The sequence below is a fragment of the Aquila chrysaetos genome, chromosome 21 (assembly GCF_900496995.4).
Source record: "Aquila chrysaetos chrysaetos chromosome 21, bAquChr1.4, whole genome shotgun sequence".
Taxonomy (NCBI): Eukaryota; Metazoa; Chordata; class Aves; order Accipitriformes; family Accipitridae; genus Aquila; species Aquila chrysaetos.
Genome location: NC_044024.1, coordinates 837,507 through 849,608, shown reverse-complemented (window position 1 = coordinate 849,608; position 12,102 = coordinate 837,507). Strand labels below are relative to the sequence as shown.

Here is a 12,102-nt window from a genome sequence, read left to right as displayed (position 1 = left end):
AAGCACATGGACAGCCCCATGCAGGGAAACCAGCACCAACACACTCACTGGAAAATGCTCCCAGTGGTGCACAGCCCTTACGAGCCACCAGAGAATCCCCTCCAGTCAAAGCCTCTGCCCTTGTCCGGCAGCTCCTGAGGCTGGATGGTGTTTCCCAAGGAAAAGGCATCCACAGCCACTCTCCCCATCTCTTGTACCCAACAAGGGGCACACGCTGTGGCCCAAGTGCCACCGTGGTCCATCAGAAACACCCCGAGCGGGTCCGGTGGGGGCAGCTCCACCAGCTCGGCTGCTGCAAAGTGACAGGGGGATGGAGGGCTCTGTGGGTGGGTGTCCCCCACACACAGACTGGGAACCCAGATGCCCCAGCACCTCCCAGCACGCCAGGGCAAGGGGTGGAAAGCAAAAATGAAGAGAAGAGGCTCTCATTTTGCTAGTGAAAGTGGAAGAAAAGGATGAAAACCAACATGAAAATGGAAAAAAGGAACAAAATTCCCCCAGTCATCTTCCTGCACAGTCACTGCACCGTGGCACTTCCCTGGATGTAACCCGCCAGCAAGCAAGCGCCGAGATCTGCACCAGGTCCACGGTGGCTCCAACAGGAACGGCTCGTGGCCGTGGGATATTTGGAGCCTGACATTTCTCCCTCGAGTGCTTCTGGGGCTACAGCTACCCCACCCCTGACCTGGAAGAGGCACAGATGGGGAAAAGCCCGGGAGATGCAATAAAAGCTCTAAAACAAGCGAGCTGGAACACCGGAGGCAAACGTAATTACAGGCAGGAAAGCCACTTCCCAGAACCCCGGCTCTGCACTTTCGCTTTAAAAATCAAAAATAAAAAACGAGAAGTCACACCCCAGGATCCCAGCTTCTCACAGCAAGTTTCCAAATTCCCCATAAAAAGTCCCACACAGCCAATTAGTGTGTGAAGAGAAAACCACATCATAAAATTGCCCATACGTTACCTAATGGAAAGCCGTGAAACCAGCTGCCCGGCAGATGCGGGTGGGAGCCCCGAGCCTCTGGCTGTCACACTCCAGCGCTAGCAGGGGGAACACTTTTTTCTTTCCTTTTTGGTGTGTTTTCTTTCCATCCCGCCTTAAAATAAACTGTTGCCTACAACAGTGACTATGCAGAAGTGGAGCCCAGCTTCCCTTCCCAGTCTGCAAACAGAAGTACTTGCCTACTTTTTACAGAAATGACAGAAAATCCTGACACATCTCCCAAACCAGGGGTATGTGCCTTCACTGCTTGAAAAAGCAAGGAGCTGAAACAACAGTTTCCCATGGGAAATACGTATCCTACTGCTGCTGAAGGCGCTGGGGCCGGGGCATTGCCAGTGAAAGAAGAATGAACTCTGCCTGCAACGCCCAGCACTGTGCTCACAGAAATCAGTGTCACCTCTCTGAACAGGGCATCACTCAAACACATCCAAGGGCCAAATCCAGACCCCTCCGTGCTGACTGAAGGCACTTCTCCCTTTCAGCGTGCTTAGACGAGGTGTCCAGAGTAAGCCCCCGTGCTGCCTCCCACACTCTGCTGGGGCTGCACTCGCAGCTCATTGCGGGGCTCACTGCCCACGCCGACCTGGGCTTTCGGAGCAGGACAGGCATGCTGAGTTTTACGCAGCCACGGGCATCCCCCGTCCATGCGCGGTTTGGCACTCAGCACCGATAAATACCAGTTATCTGCTTCCAGCCCAGCCAGTTCCCAGCACCATCCAGCAAACTGCAGAGATTTCAAAGCCACCAGCATGGACAGGGCACACAGATAGGAATGAGAAACACGGCTGGACGCTCTCCCAGATGCAGCGGGTTTCCATAATTAACCTTCATGCAGTAAATAAGTCTCACAAGTTTTGGGAACTGCTCCTCGCTATGTCGCCAACGAGGAATTGTTCAAATGCCTCCACCACCTCCAGCCCCGAAATGCCCTGTCTGCTCCCAAGGGCATCGCTCCCCTGGGGACGGCACCACGCAGGGGGGTGATGGCACGGCAGGGGCACCGGCGGGTACCAGAGCCCACCACCATCCTGTTCATGTCCCGGACAGCTGCTGCATGGTCTAAGATGAACATGGGGAAAATTTGAGGGTAAAAACGATCCTAGAGGTAGCACAGAAGTTGCTGTCCGGTGTCTGCGTGGGTGTCAGTACCGGAGCACCAGCTGGTACAACCTGGGCAAGAAGCTCTCTGGCCACCTCCCTGCCCCATGGCGAGGAGACGGCAGGCGCTGGGTTTCTGGATCACCTCGTGCACCACCCTCAAACGTCACCCCAAGCTCCTCTGCTCCCAGCTGCCCTCCAGCCGCCGGCTGGGTGCCGTCCCTTCCTTCCCCATCGCCCCTGGGCAGTACCTGGCTTCGGCAGATGCTCACAGCCATCCTGCCCAGCGCCCTGTGCCCCGGCTGGCAGCAAGGCTGGAAACCGCAGCTGGGCAGCAGCTCCTCGGTTAGGACAGCGGAGAGGAAGGAAGGGCCCTGGGACGCCGGACAAACCACTGCTCTATTGTCAAAGCAAAGTTTCCAGGTAACAAAACAGGCTCCGCTCCGCGGGTGCCCCCCAGCCTGGGGCAGAGGTGGCTCCGTGCGGGGTTTGCCCGGAGCCTGCCCCAGGCAGCACTGCAGCAGCCATCCCAGCAGCGCTCCCCCCACCTTATCTCTGCCCCGCTCACATCTCGGCTCAGCTCCAGGGTTGCATGTAACCACGGTTATCAACTGGATGTGACAGCTTTGGTTTCCTCTCCTGCAAACGAGCCTAACCGTAGTCTCATGTCTGTTTTATTCTGTTCTAAAGAAAGTTAAAACATAGCCCTTTGCACCCAAAGCGAGTATAACCTTGTGCTCTGCAGTGCAGAAACGCGACTGTAAGACCACGGCCATGAGGAAGTCCAGGGCAATGCTAGAGCTTGGCTCTGCACCATGCCCAGCCAAAAAAACAGCTTCTCCCCTTGCAGGCTGGCACCTGAGACAAGAGCTGCGTCCGATCTGCACGGGGAACACCACCACTTCCACAAACATTACTTCGAGCAATTTAAATTTAAAGGTTTGCAGCCTTTGCTGTCTTTAAAAAGATTGCGAGATAGCACTGACGTAGCCACATCAGCCCCAAACGAACGAGGCTTCATCATACCTTTGCAAAATGCAAACACGTTTGTTACCTTTTTACTTTAGAAAGGGGAGAAAACTTCTCCTCTCCTTTCAGTATTCACTCCTCTGGGACAACAAAGCCTAACAGCCACCTCCAGAGAAGCCAATGTTCATCTTCTGCAGCAGCGAAGGGTCTCTTCCTCTCTTGGGGTGCTATTTTAGACCCAACAAGGCAGGGATGAAAAACCAACATCCATGCTCAAGAGGCATGGGGTGCACCAGCTGCTGGAGGGAAGAAACCAGCTGGGCTGGACACGCTGTCCACTGGACGTGGCTGCAGGACGCGGTGGGGTGGCAGAGACGGACCGAGCCAGGGTTCCCCCAGCGCCGCCACGACAGCTTTCCTTTGCAAGGCAGCGCTGCTCCCTGCCCCTCGCTCGTGGGCAGGAGGAAGGAGGACGCGGCCAGTCCCCTGGAGCTGGTGGCTGCTCCTCTCCGTGGTTTCAGGTCACACGCAGCATGGCAGACTGGACAAAGACAGATCTGTGTGCAAGCCAGGTGAGGCATTCACTATGAGGGCAGCCCACAGGACATTCTAGATGCCTGCTCCCCACAGGCATTTCCGCTCCTCAGAGTCTTGCAGCACCTTTGGCCACCTCAGGACACCTCCTCCTGGCCCTCGGCTTCAGACTGTCCCTGGGAGCACAGGTGCTGCGGTAGCTCAGGGGTTAAACGTCCTGCATTTGAGTGCTGCAGCTGCAGAGCAGATGTCTGGTGGGAACAAGGGGATGGAAAGGGCACCGATAGGAACAGAAACAAAGGGCCAGGAAGGTGAAGACCCTGATCCGTCCTCCTTGCCTCCTCCACCTGCATTTTTGCAGCTGCTCTGACCCCACAGGAACAACAGACAGGACAGGAACCCGTCCCCTCCTGCACCCCGGGGAGCGCAGCAGCAAGCCCCCCCTTGCGCGGGAGGAGGGAGCCCAGCAGGAACCTCGGTTTCCATGTCTGAAGAAGGCAATGGCAAAGCAAGCTCGGGGAGAGCGAGCCTCCGGCTCCAGCCCACCCTGTGCACCACCCTGAGAAGGTCCATCAGCGCCAGCACGGCCGACGGCTCACCTCTGCCCGGATCTAGACTTGGCTTGAAAGCTTACTGTCTTCTCTTGGGCACCCGCTACGTTATTCCTTTCCTGGGTTTCAGGCTGTTATTCACTCTGCTGAGCTGCCTGTATCTACACAAGTGCATGTCCACATGTGCTGGGGACAGGGAGAAGCTTCCCAGTGAAAATAAGAATTAGAAAGAAGGTGCTTGCATGGCTGAAGCACCCAGAGGGAACGAGTGATGCTGGTAAGAGTGACCGCACTGCAGCAGCGGTCTGCAGGTCACTACCCTTTACCAAGCAAAGAGCACCAAGACGCCCCAGTACAACCCCAAACAGCTGAAAGGGAAAGATGGCACCCATCTGTAGTGTGATGGATAGATGGATAGAAAGGTAGAGCTTTGCAGGTCCACCTGTGTTCCCCCTTCCACATATTCATGCTCCAACAGCCCCATGCCTGCAGCCAGCAAGCAACCGCTCACAGGGAAAGGGCAGCCTGCCCCATCCAAACGCAATTACTGTGTACACAAAGAGCATTGGATATATGTTGGCATACGTATACACATTTGTACTGTTCAGGTGGCTGTGGTGGCTGAGTGCTCTCATTTCTGCTATTGGAAACCCAGAAGAGAAGCAAGATGAAAACAGCTGCTCAAATGCTGAAGAAAATTAATACGTCTTCCCATCCTGTATCCCACCCTTTCTAAAACTGCACTGTTGTTTTCCTGTTGATCATCCCGTGGATCTCACATGCACTTTGTTTGGACTAACAGACGCTGTCCCTCCGAGGGCAGCCAGCGGTGCCAGAGCTCCCCACCTGACCGCTTTGGTAGTGCCGGGGCACGGCATCCATCAGCCGCTGCAGGTACCGGCCAAAACTGCACCGCCCCGATGAGGAGGGATCGCATCATGCATTTCTTTAGGTGGACGACAACAGGAGTCCATTTTTCAGCTGCTTGGAAGAGCGTTAGACCCAGCACCGACAAAATGACGCACCCATAGCCTACCCTCGCCTCCAGCACACTCTGAGGTCGAAGTCCAGAGAGCTGCATCCCGCTGCTGCTTTCACCACAGCACTCATACCGCATGCAGTGCGAGACCCAACACAAGCCATCACCGAAGGCCAAGGAAGGTCAAGGCAAAAGAAAACAACAGTAGTTTTGCTAAAGAGCCAGAATCAGCAACAGCTCCCGCCTTTGCAGAGTGCTCTCAGCTCCCTAACGCAGCATCTGCAGCTGATGCACATTCACCTCTCCAGTCAATGCAACCTGCTGCAGTTTCTCTCCTGTACTACTTGCTTAGGAGCGATCCTCAGCTCCTACTTTTAAATCCAGGCATTAAAAAATAATTACTTGCTTAATACGTGAGGGAATTCCCTCCTACTTCTATGCATTTATTTAGAATAAACACTAATGTGTGTTACCAGAGGAACCCCACGGAGCAGCATTCCCTCGTGGTCTTTCTGCAGCTTTGTCGTACAGAATTACAAACCCATCCAGTTCCCAGCTGAGGAATGCACAGGCTCCTATGGCCTTCGGTGGGAGTTCTGCAAGCCCCTGGGGATGGTGAGGCCAGAGCCAGAGCTGTCACATGCGGTCCGGTGGCCGCCCGAGCCGATGGCCAGGCATTGCCACAGCCCCAGTACAGAAATGCATCCTCGCAGGAAGAAATGGGCACTAATTTCTCAGCAGAGGCACAAAAGGTTGCTTTAGGGTTCTTCTCTTCCCTTTTTAAAGGCTGCAATATAAAAATTAGCCAGAATCAAGTATCTCTCCAGCTCTGTGCAATAATCTGCCTCCTTTTTCTGCCTCACCAATCCCCTACTGCAGACTCCAAAGCCTGAGTCCGAAGCCATCCCCGCTCCTGCTGCAGCGTGCCCTCGACCAGCAGCCCGCTGGCTTTTGCCGTGGCCAGACTCCATCTATCAAGTGGTCCCCACATCTGCTGCTGAAGCTGGTCCACAGGGAGCTGCGCAAGCAAAGGCGCTCGGCACTTCTGCACAGACGCCTCCACACGCTAATCGCTAAACTTCTGAAAGTCCCATCCCACATCAGAAAGATCTCTGCAAAATTCAGGTTTTTAACACCACGAAGTCCTGCACGTGCAGATGACCACAATACCATACCTCAGCCTGCAAACAGCACGCTTGAGGTTCAGTTACAGAATGGCCCTGCGGCTCTGCACAGCAGTCTCCTCCCCGACAGGGACATCTCCCTGCAGTCCTTCCGAAGAAAACTACAAATCGAGGTGTAAAATCAAAAAAAAAAGAAAAAAACCCAAAACCTAAGTTTCGAAAAGCAGCCAAGTAACATTTCTCATGTGAACGCAGGTCTGTGTACGCTGGGGCAGGACTTTCACCCTGCCCGCAGGATCTCTCCCATCTGGAGCATTAAGGGCTCGGTAAGAAGCCACAGCCCCTTTTGCTGCGCCCAGCATCGCCCGGGCATCGCTCACGGCTCAGCTGCCAGCAGCTCCTGGGGGGGCACTTCCCTCCCCACCCCGCAGCTCGCCCTTCGCAGCCCTGAAGCCCTCTCCCCCCTCCCCGTCCCCTCCTTTCCTCTTGCTTAAAACTGCTTTTAAGTAAATCGGCGTCAGCAGGCGATGCCACATCCCGCGGCATGGCTGGCACTGCCGCCACCGCCGCGGTCCCGGCCAACGCCGGCTGCCGCCCCAGCCACCTTTGCTGCCTGGCAGGAGGCGGGGGTCAGGCTCATGGAAAGGCATTTTGGCTTGGGCTCAGGAAACAACCGAAGGTTAGGAGGAGCCGGCATGCCGCGTGGCCACCACGCTTTCACCAGCTTGGTTGACTCTGTGAGAACTAAGCCCAAATATTAAAAAGGCTGCAGATCTATTGCACCTACTGCATCTTAGGCGGGGAGCAGAGGGGTTGAAAGAAAAGCCACACGCAGTGTGGCTGAAACCAGCCTGTGCTTTGTTGCATCCATTTCCCCTCTCCTTCCTATCACGCACAGCCGCACCCTCAACACTGGTGCCTTATTTCATCAGGGGTTCAGGGCTCACAACACACCTAACCGCAGCCCCTCTCCAGGCAGGCACACTCCCGTCAGGGCACAAGGTACAGATCATTTCAAGGGAAAAAAAAAAAAAAAAATTGTAAAGGAAAATCTGGTCTGTTTTTCAAGCACAGAAAAAAAAGAAAAGCTTAACAATAAAACAAATTATACCTCCTAACCCTGCCCTTACCCTACTGCATAAAAGCCAAAGCAAACTGACTTGCTGCAAAGGAAACACTGTTTTCAAGAAATCTCTCAGAAGAAAAAAGGTCATTTTACAGACTTTCCCGTCTGCCCCCCAAAACCGCGTTTGCTGGCTGAAACCTCCTAATACAAATACAAAGCTGGGACACGAGCAGACTCACCATGGCAGAAGCTGTTAATCCTGGCTTTGTTCATTGGAAACCGTGGATTAAATGCAGAAAAGAATATCAGCATGACCACTGGCCTCCTTGATCCCCCACCTCAGCCACCCCAGGACCATCCACTGGAGGCGAAAGCACTCCTGGCCAAAGACCTTCCCGCAGGCAGTCAACTGGAGATCTCCGATTTTTCCATGCAGGCCGGCGGTACCGAGCTAATAAAATCTGCCCTCATTGACCCTGCCCGCCCGGGCAGCCGTCTAATTTCTCGTTAGAAGCGAACAGGACATCCCCGGCCGTGCAAAGGGCTGAACTGTTCAAACAGCGGGGGTGGGAGCAGGCGGGGAGCGCGCGAGAAAGCCCGAGCGAGAGCGCACATGCACGCAGGCACGCTGCTTAACCGTTTCCAGCTCTCCGTAAGCCCTGCCCGAGCGGCGGGACGGGCTCGCTGCCCCCAGAGCAGCCGTTCCTGCGGCCGGGGGCGTTCCACGAGATGCCCCGGAGCAGGGACACCGAGGTGGCCTGTCCTGGCCGTGGCCGGGCACGGAATGCCCGTTCCAGCCAGGTGGGTTGCAGCTTTCAGTTGCAACCGGAAAAATTAGGTACTGAGATAATGCTCAAGCGTGACGCTTCCCACAGGGCTGCATTTTGCTTACACCGGGCTCTGGGAGCGGGACCGACCGACGCTGCTCTGCCGTAAGCCGGGAGGGAGGACAGCGATGGAGACCACCAAAACCCCGTTTCCCACCCCATCAGACATCGACTCATCAAACCACTGACCGTAAACCTCTGCTGAGGACTTCTCTCGGTCGGCTGTTTGCAAAGCGCGGGAGCTGCCAGCCGCTCGCAGCCAGGCAGGGCAGTGCGTGTGAACACAGCCTTTCCCGTGTGCAGGGGATGGGAGGGCTGGGAAAGCTGAAAGCAAAGACTGATCCATCATAAATTTCCCAGTCTCTCAAGATACCGAAGAGGACTAAAAGCTTTGGAAGAAGATGGTTCAGAGACGAGAACAGGAGCACCTGCTATCCAAGATATCTAGACTTAATTGCCTAATTTTCTACAGATTCACGGTCTGCGCTCAACCCATCAGTGCTTCGCCTTGCCCTGGGAGCGCTTCTTCCCTCCGTGCAGGCAGGAAGGACTCGCCTAACTTTTTCAGGCAGACCAAAGCTGAGGGAAACAGTGCAGTCCAAGTGAGAAGCTCTGGTTGACATGGGATTAGTCTCCGTAATGAAAAGCACATTCTCTGCAACTGCACTTCCCCAAGTCGGTGCTTTTGGCATAAATAGTTTACAGAACGAGCTGTGAGATCCCCTCGGTTGAGCAGGACCTGGCAGGGGAGATCCTAGGTCCAAAGCGCAGAAGGGGACAGTTGAGAGGAGCAGGCTGGTAAATACATCTGTGAGCAAACCTTGGAAAGGAGCGGGATGAAAACACCCGCACACGTGACAGCGAGGGCGTCCAGCTGACAACAGCGATCGCCTTGCAGATGGGGAGGCGTCTCAGTGGCCATCCAAGTTACCAGCGGCCATGTGTAAAATTTCCACCAACACGGGAGGAGTCAAAAGCCGCTTCCAAATGTGATCTCACATCCCAGCGATGCAGGGAAGTACCGGGCCTCAGAGACAGCAGGACTGCTGCCCTTCAGCTGCTTTAACGGAAGGTGCCTTGGCTGCTGCCCGGTCCAGCTTACAACACACACTCCGCTAAAGCTGCTCACGGATCCCACAAAGCTATTTTGACATAGCAGGTTAATGAAATCCCTGAACCGAGAGGTTTTGATCCTCTTGGGACTGAAAGCAAGCACTCTCCTTGCAAAGAGAGTATTGCTAATAGCCAGCAGCGGACTTACCCACCCGATAACCAGTAATAACCATATTTTACAGTGAAAAAGAGCTTTCTGTGCACACATGACAGCAGACACCAAACCCAGCTGACGCTGCAGGTGCACGCTGGAGATGCGGGATGGTGGTGGCCAAGGTCGGCTCTCCGCCGGGGACACGTGCCACCCACGCTCACGCCAGCACTGGGACGGGGTCCCAGCCGGGGCGAGGTGTGCAGGGAGGCACAGGTGGGTGCCACACACGCGTCCTGCCCGCTGCAACGCCCTCCCCCTTGACAAGGGGATTTGAGTCCAATTCTCCTCAGGAAAAGCCTCTTCCACCACTACCCCTGGCCGGTCCTTCCCGTCATTAATGCTACCGTGGCGCCACAGAAGGAAACCAGACCGTAATTTCCAGCTGCAGCGAAAGAGCAGCAGCTGCCTCCCGGGTCTCTAGTCAGCCAACATCTGTAGGTGGGAGAGAAGGGAGGAGAGAGCCTTTGCTGGCTCCAGAGCGATGGGAGAGGCAGCCAGGCATCCCCTCGTCCGGAGCAAACTGAAACGCTGCCCAGGAGAGGAGGCTGAGAGGGTCCCTGCACCTACAGCTCCTTCTGGAGCACAGAGAAGGTCCCAGTGCCACTGTCCCCTTCACCCGTGGGAGAAAGGGGGAGCTGGCACAGCCTATCCAAGGGGCTCCCTGCGTGTCCTGGGGAGCTGCTGCCCAGAGAAGCAAGGGAAGGGGGCCCCAGCGCCAGGAGAGAATACCTGGCATGGGGACCTGCGGGTTGGCTTGTTAGCTCATGCTTCTCCTTCTCCAGCTGGTCTTCTCTTGGTCTCTCTGAAGTCTGGCTGTAGGGTGACCGAAGGAGGGCTGACATGTTTACCAGACATACCCTGATGCAGCCCGTAACAAGCTGGATTAATTCAAGTCAAACTCCACTAGGTCACACCATGGGCTTCAACACCAGGTTATTTCTTTCTCGCCTTGTTTCTGATTCCCAGTGGGAAACACAATGGGTCTCTCATCCCTTACCAAGGGATACAGCATTGCAAAACATCCCACTCACCCCTCAGCTTGCTTCCTTACCCCCTGGTAGGCAAGACAGAAGAGGCCAGGGCTACAGGCAGGACACCAACCCAAGAACCACTCTGGTGGCTTCTGCCTTCTCCAAAGTTCTCCTCCAGACCACGCTGTCCAGGCGGGCTTCAGTGGCGATGAAAGCACAGCTAATGAGCCCATAATCATCACAAAGACATGGAGGTCAGAGTGAAACCTTAGGACAAGGGTGGAACCCGATAGCACGGACCTGAGGTTTACAGAGGTCACCTGAGTCAAACAGGAGTCCACGGCCCTTCCTCTCTCCTTTTTTCCCCTTTCTCCCCACTGGAAGGAGATGGTGTTGGGGCTGGAGTTGAAGCTCAAGGCTTCCTTTTCTTTATGAAGCGAACAGCAGCTGCTGGAGAGAGCAGGCCAACTGACTTTTGGAGAAGTAGCTTTAAAGGATGTCACAGTTTCGCAAAGAGACAAAGGAACATTTCAAAAAAATACAGAAGTCTCCTTGCCAGGAATGTGGGGAATGTCAGGGAATATTACAAAACAGGATGCAAAAGCTGGCCTCAAGCAATGTTATAGACTCATATGCTGGCCTGACAGTCAAGATGCTGAATCCCAATGGAAGACGAACTACGGGAATGGCAGACTCTGCTTACCTGGCTTGGTCCCATCTCTCTGTCACCCACCAGAGAAACCAGCACAGCCATCTCTGCCAGCCAGCCAGCCCTGCGCCCCTTTCCACGGACATGCCTACCCACAACCCAGACACAGTCCAAAACGTGGCCCTTTAAGTATAACATGGCATTTTCTGAGGAGCTGAAGCAAGCAAAGCCTCGTGGGACATGGCCAAAGAGCCTGTTCACATCACGGCAGAGGCATGAGCTGAGGATGCATGGAGGGAATGGGACTGGTCCGTAGCCAAAGGATAGTCCTGAAACCCAGACCTTTGCTTGTAAGCAATAGGAAACGCTTCTCGGAGATGGTTAAAATGACTCTCTTCTTCAGTTTTGTTAATTAACAAAGTACTTCCCAGCCTTCCAAGGAATTTACAGGCATAGGAGCTCACACACCCTTGCACAGCTATTCCAGCTCAAGGGAAGTTATGACGCTGAATGCATCAGAGTCAGTGCTGTGGCTGCAGACAGCAAGGTCAGAAGCAGAGGAAGACCTCCCCAAGGTCAGGCCAAGGAGAAGCCCATGGGTTAGAAGGCAGCAGAAGCCCTAATTCAACACACCAAGCATTTGCAGAAGCAGCATTAGAAAACAGAGGCCAGTTACTGGCAAAGCAGTGACTTTTGGCAGGAACGGGCATGTTTTTTCCAGCTTCCCTTCCATGTGAAAGCCCCTGCGTAAGTAAAAGAAGATTTGTCACAGCAAGACCTACTTGGGGTTTTCTTGCCCGGCTAAGTGTTGTCCCAACAGCACAATGGTCTCGCTGGTGCTCGCAGCCAGACACAGCGAGGAGGAGTCCGCTGCTAACGGGAGACAAATTCCCCTCCTGATGATGGGCTTATGTGCAGGGCTGATGAAGGCTCCAGCCCACGTCCAATGCTTTCTAGGGGTTATACTAGGAAAACTTTGCCCTGAAGACAGCCATACTGGAATATCCACCTGTGATCACACACGGAGGAAACTCTGCAACAAAACCTCTGCTGCAGCAGCCACG

The 12,102-nt window shown here is 54.7% G+C and overlaps 1 protein-coding gene across 9 annotated transcripts in view; it reads right to left on the bottom strand.

Moving 5' to 3' along the window:
- Positions 1-12,102, bottom strand: part of STARD8 (StAR related lipid transfer domain containing 8) — a 90,522-nt gene that overhangs the window by 18,948 nt on the left and 59,472 nt on the right. Inside the window, exon 1 of one of the 9 annotated variants that reach the window (XM_029996916.2) lies at positions 7,564-7,872. The exons of the other annotated variants lie outside the window; for them this stretch is intronic. Within the exon in view, the coding sequence (XP_029852776.1) occupies positions 7,564-7,636 (73 nt within the window). The 5' untranslated portion in view covers positions 7,637-7,872. Of the gene's footprint in view, positions 1-7,563; positions 7,873-12,102 lie in introns of those variants that run through there. 9 annotated transcript variants of the gene reach the window in all.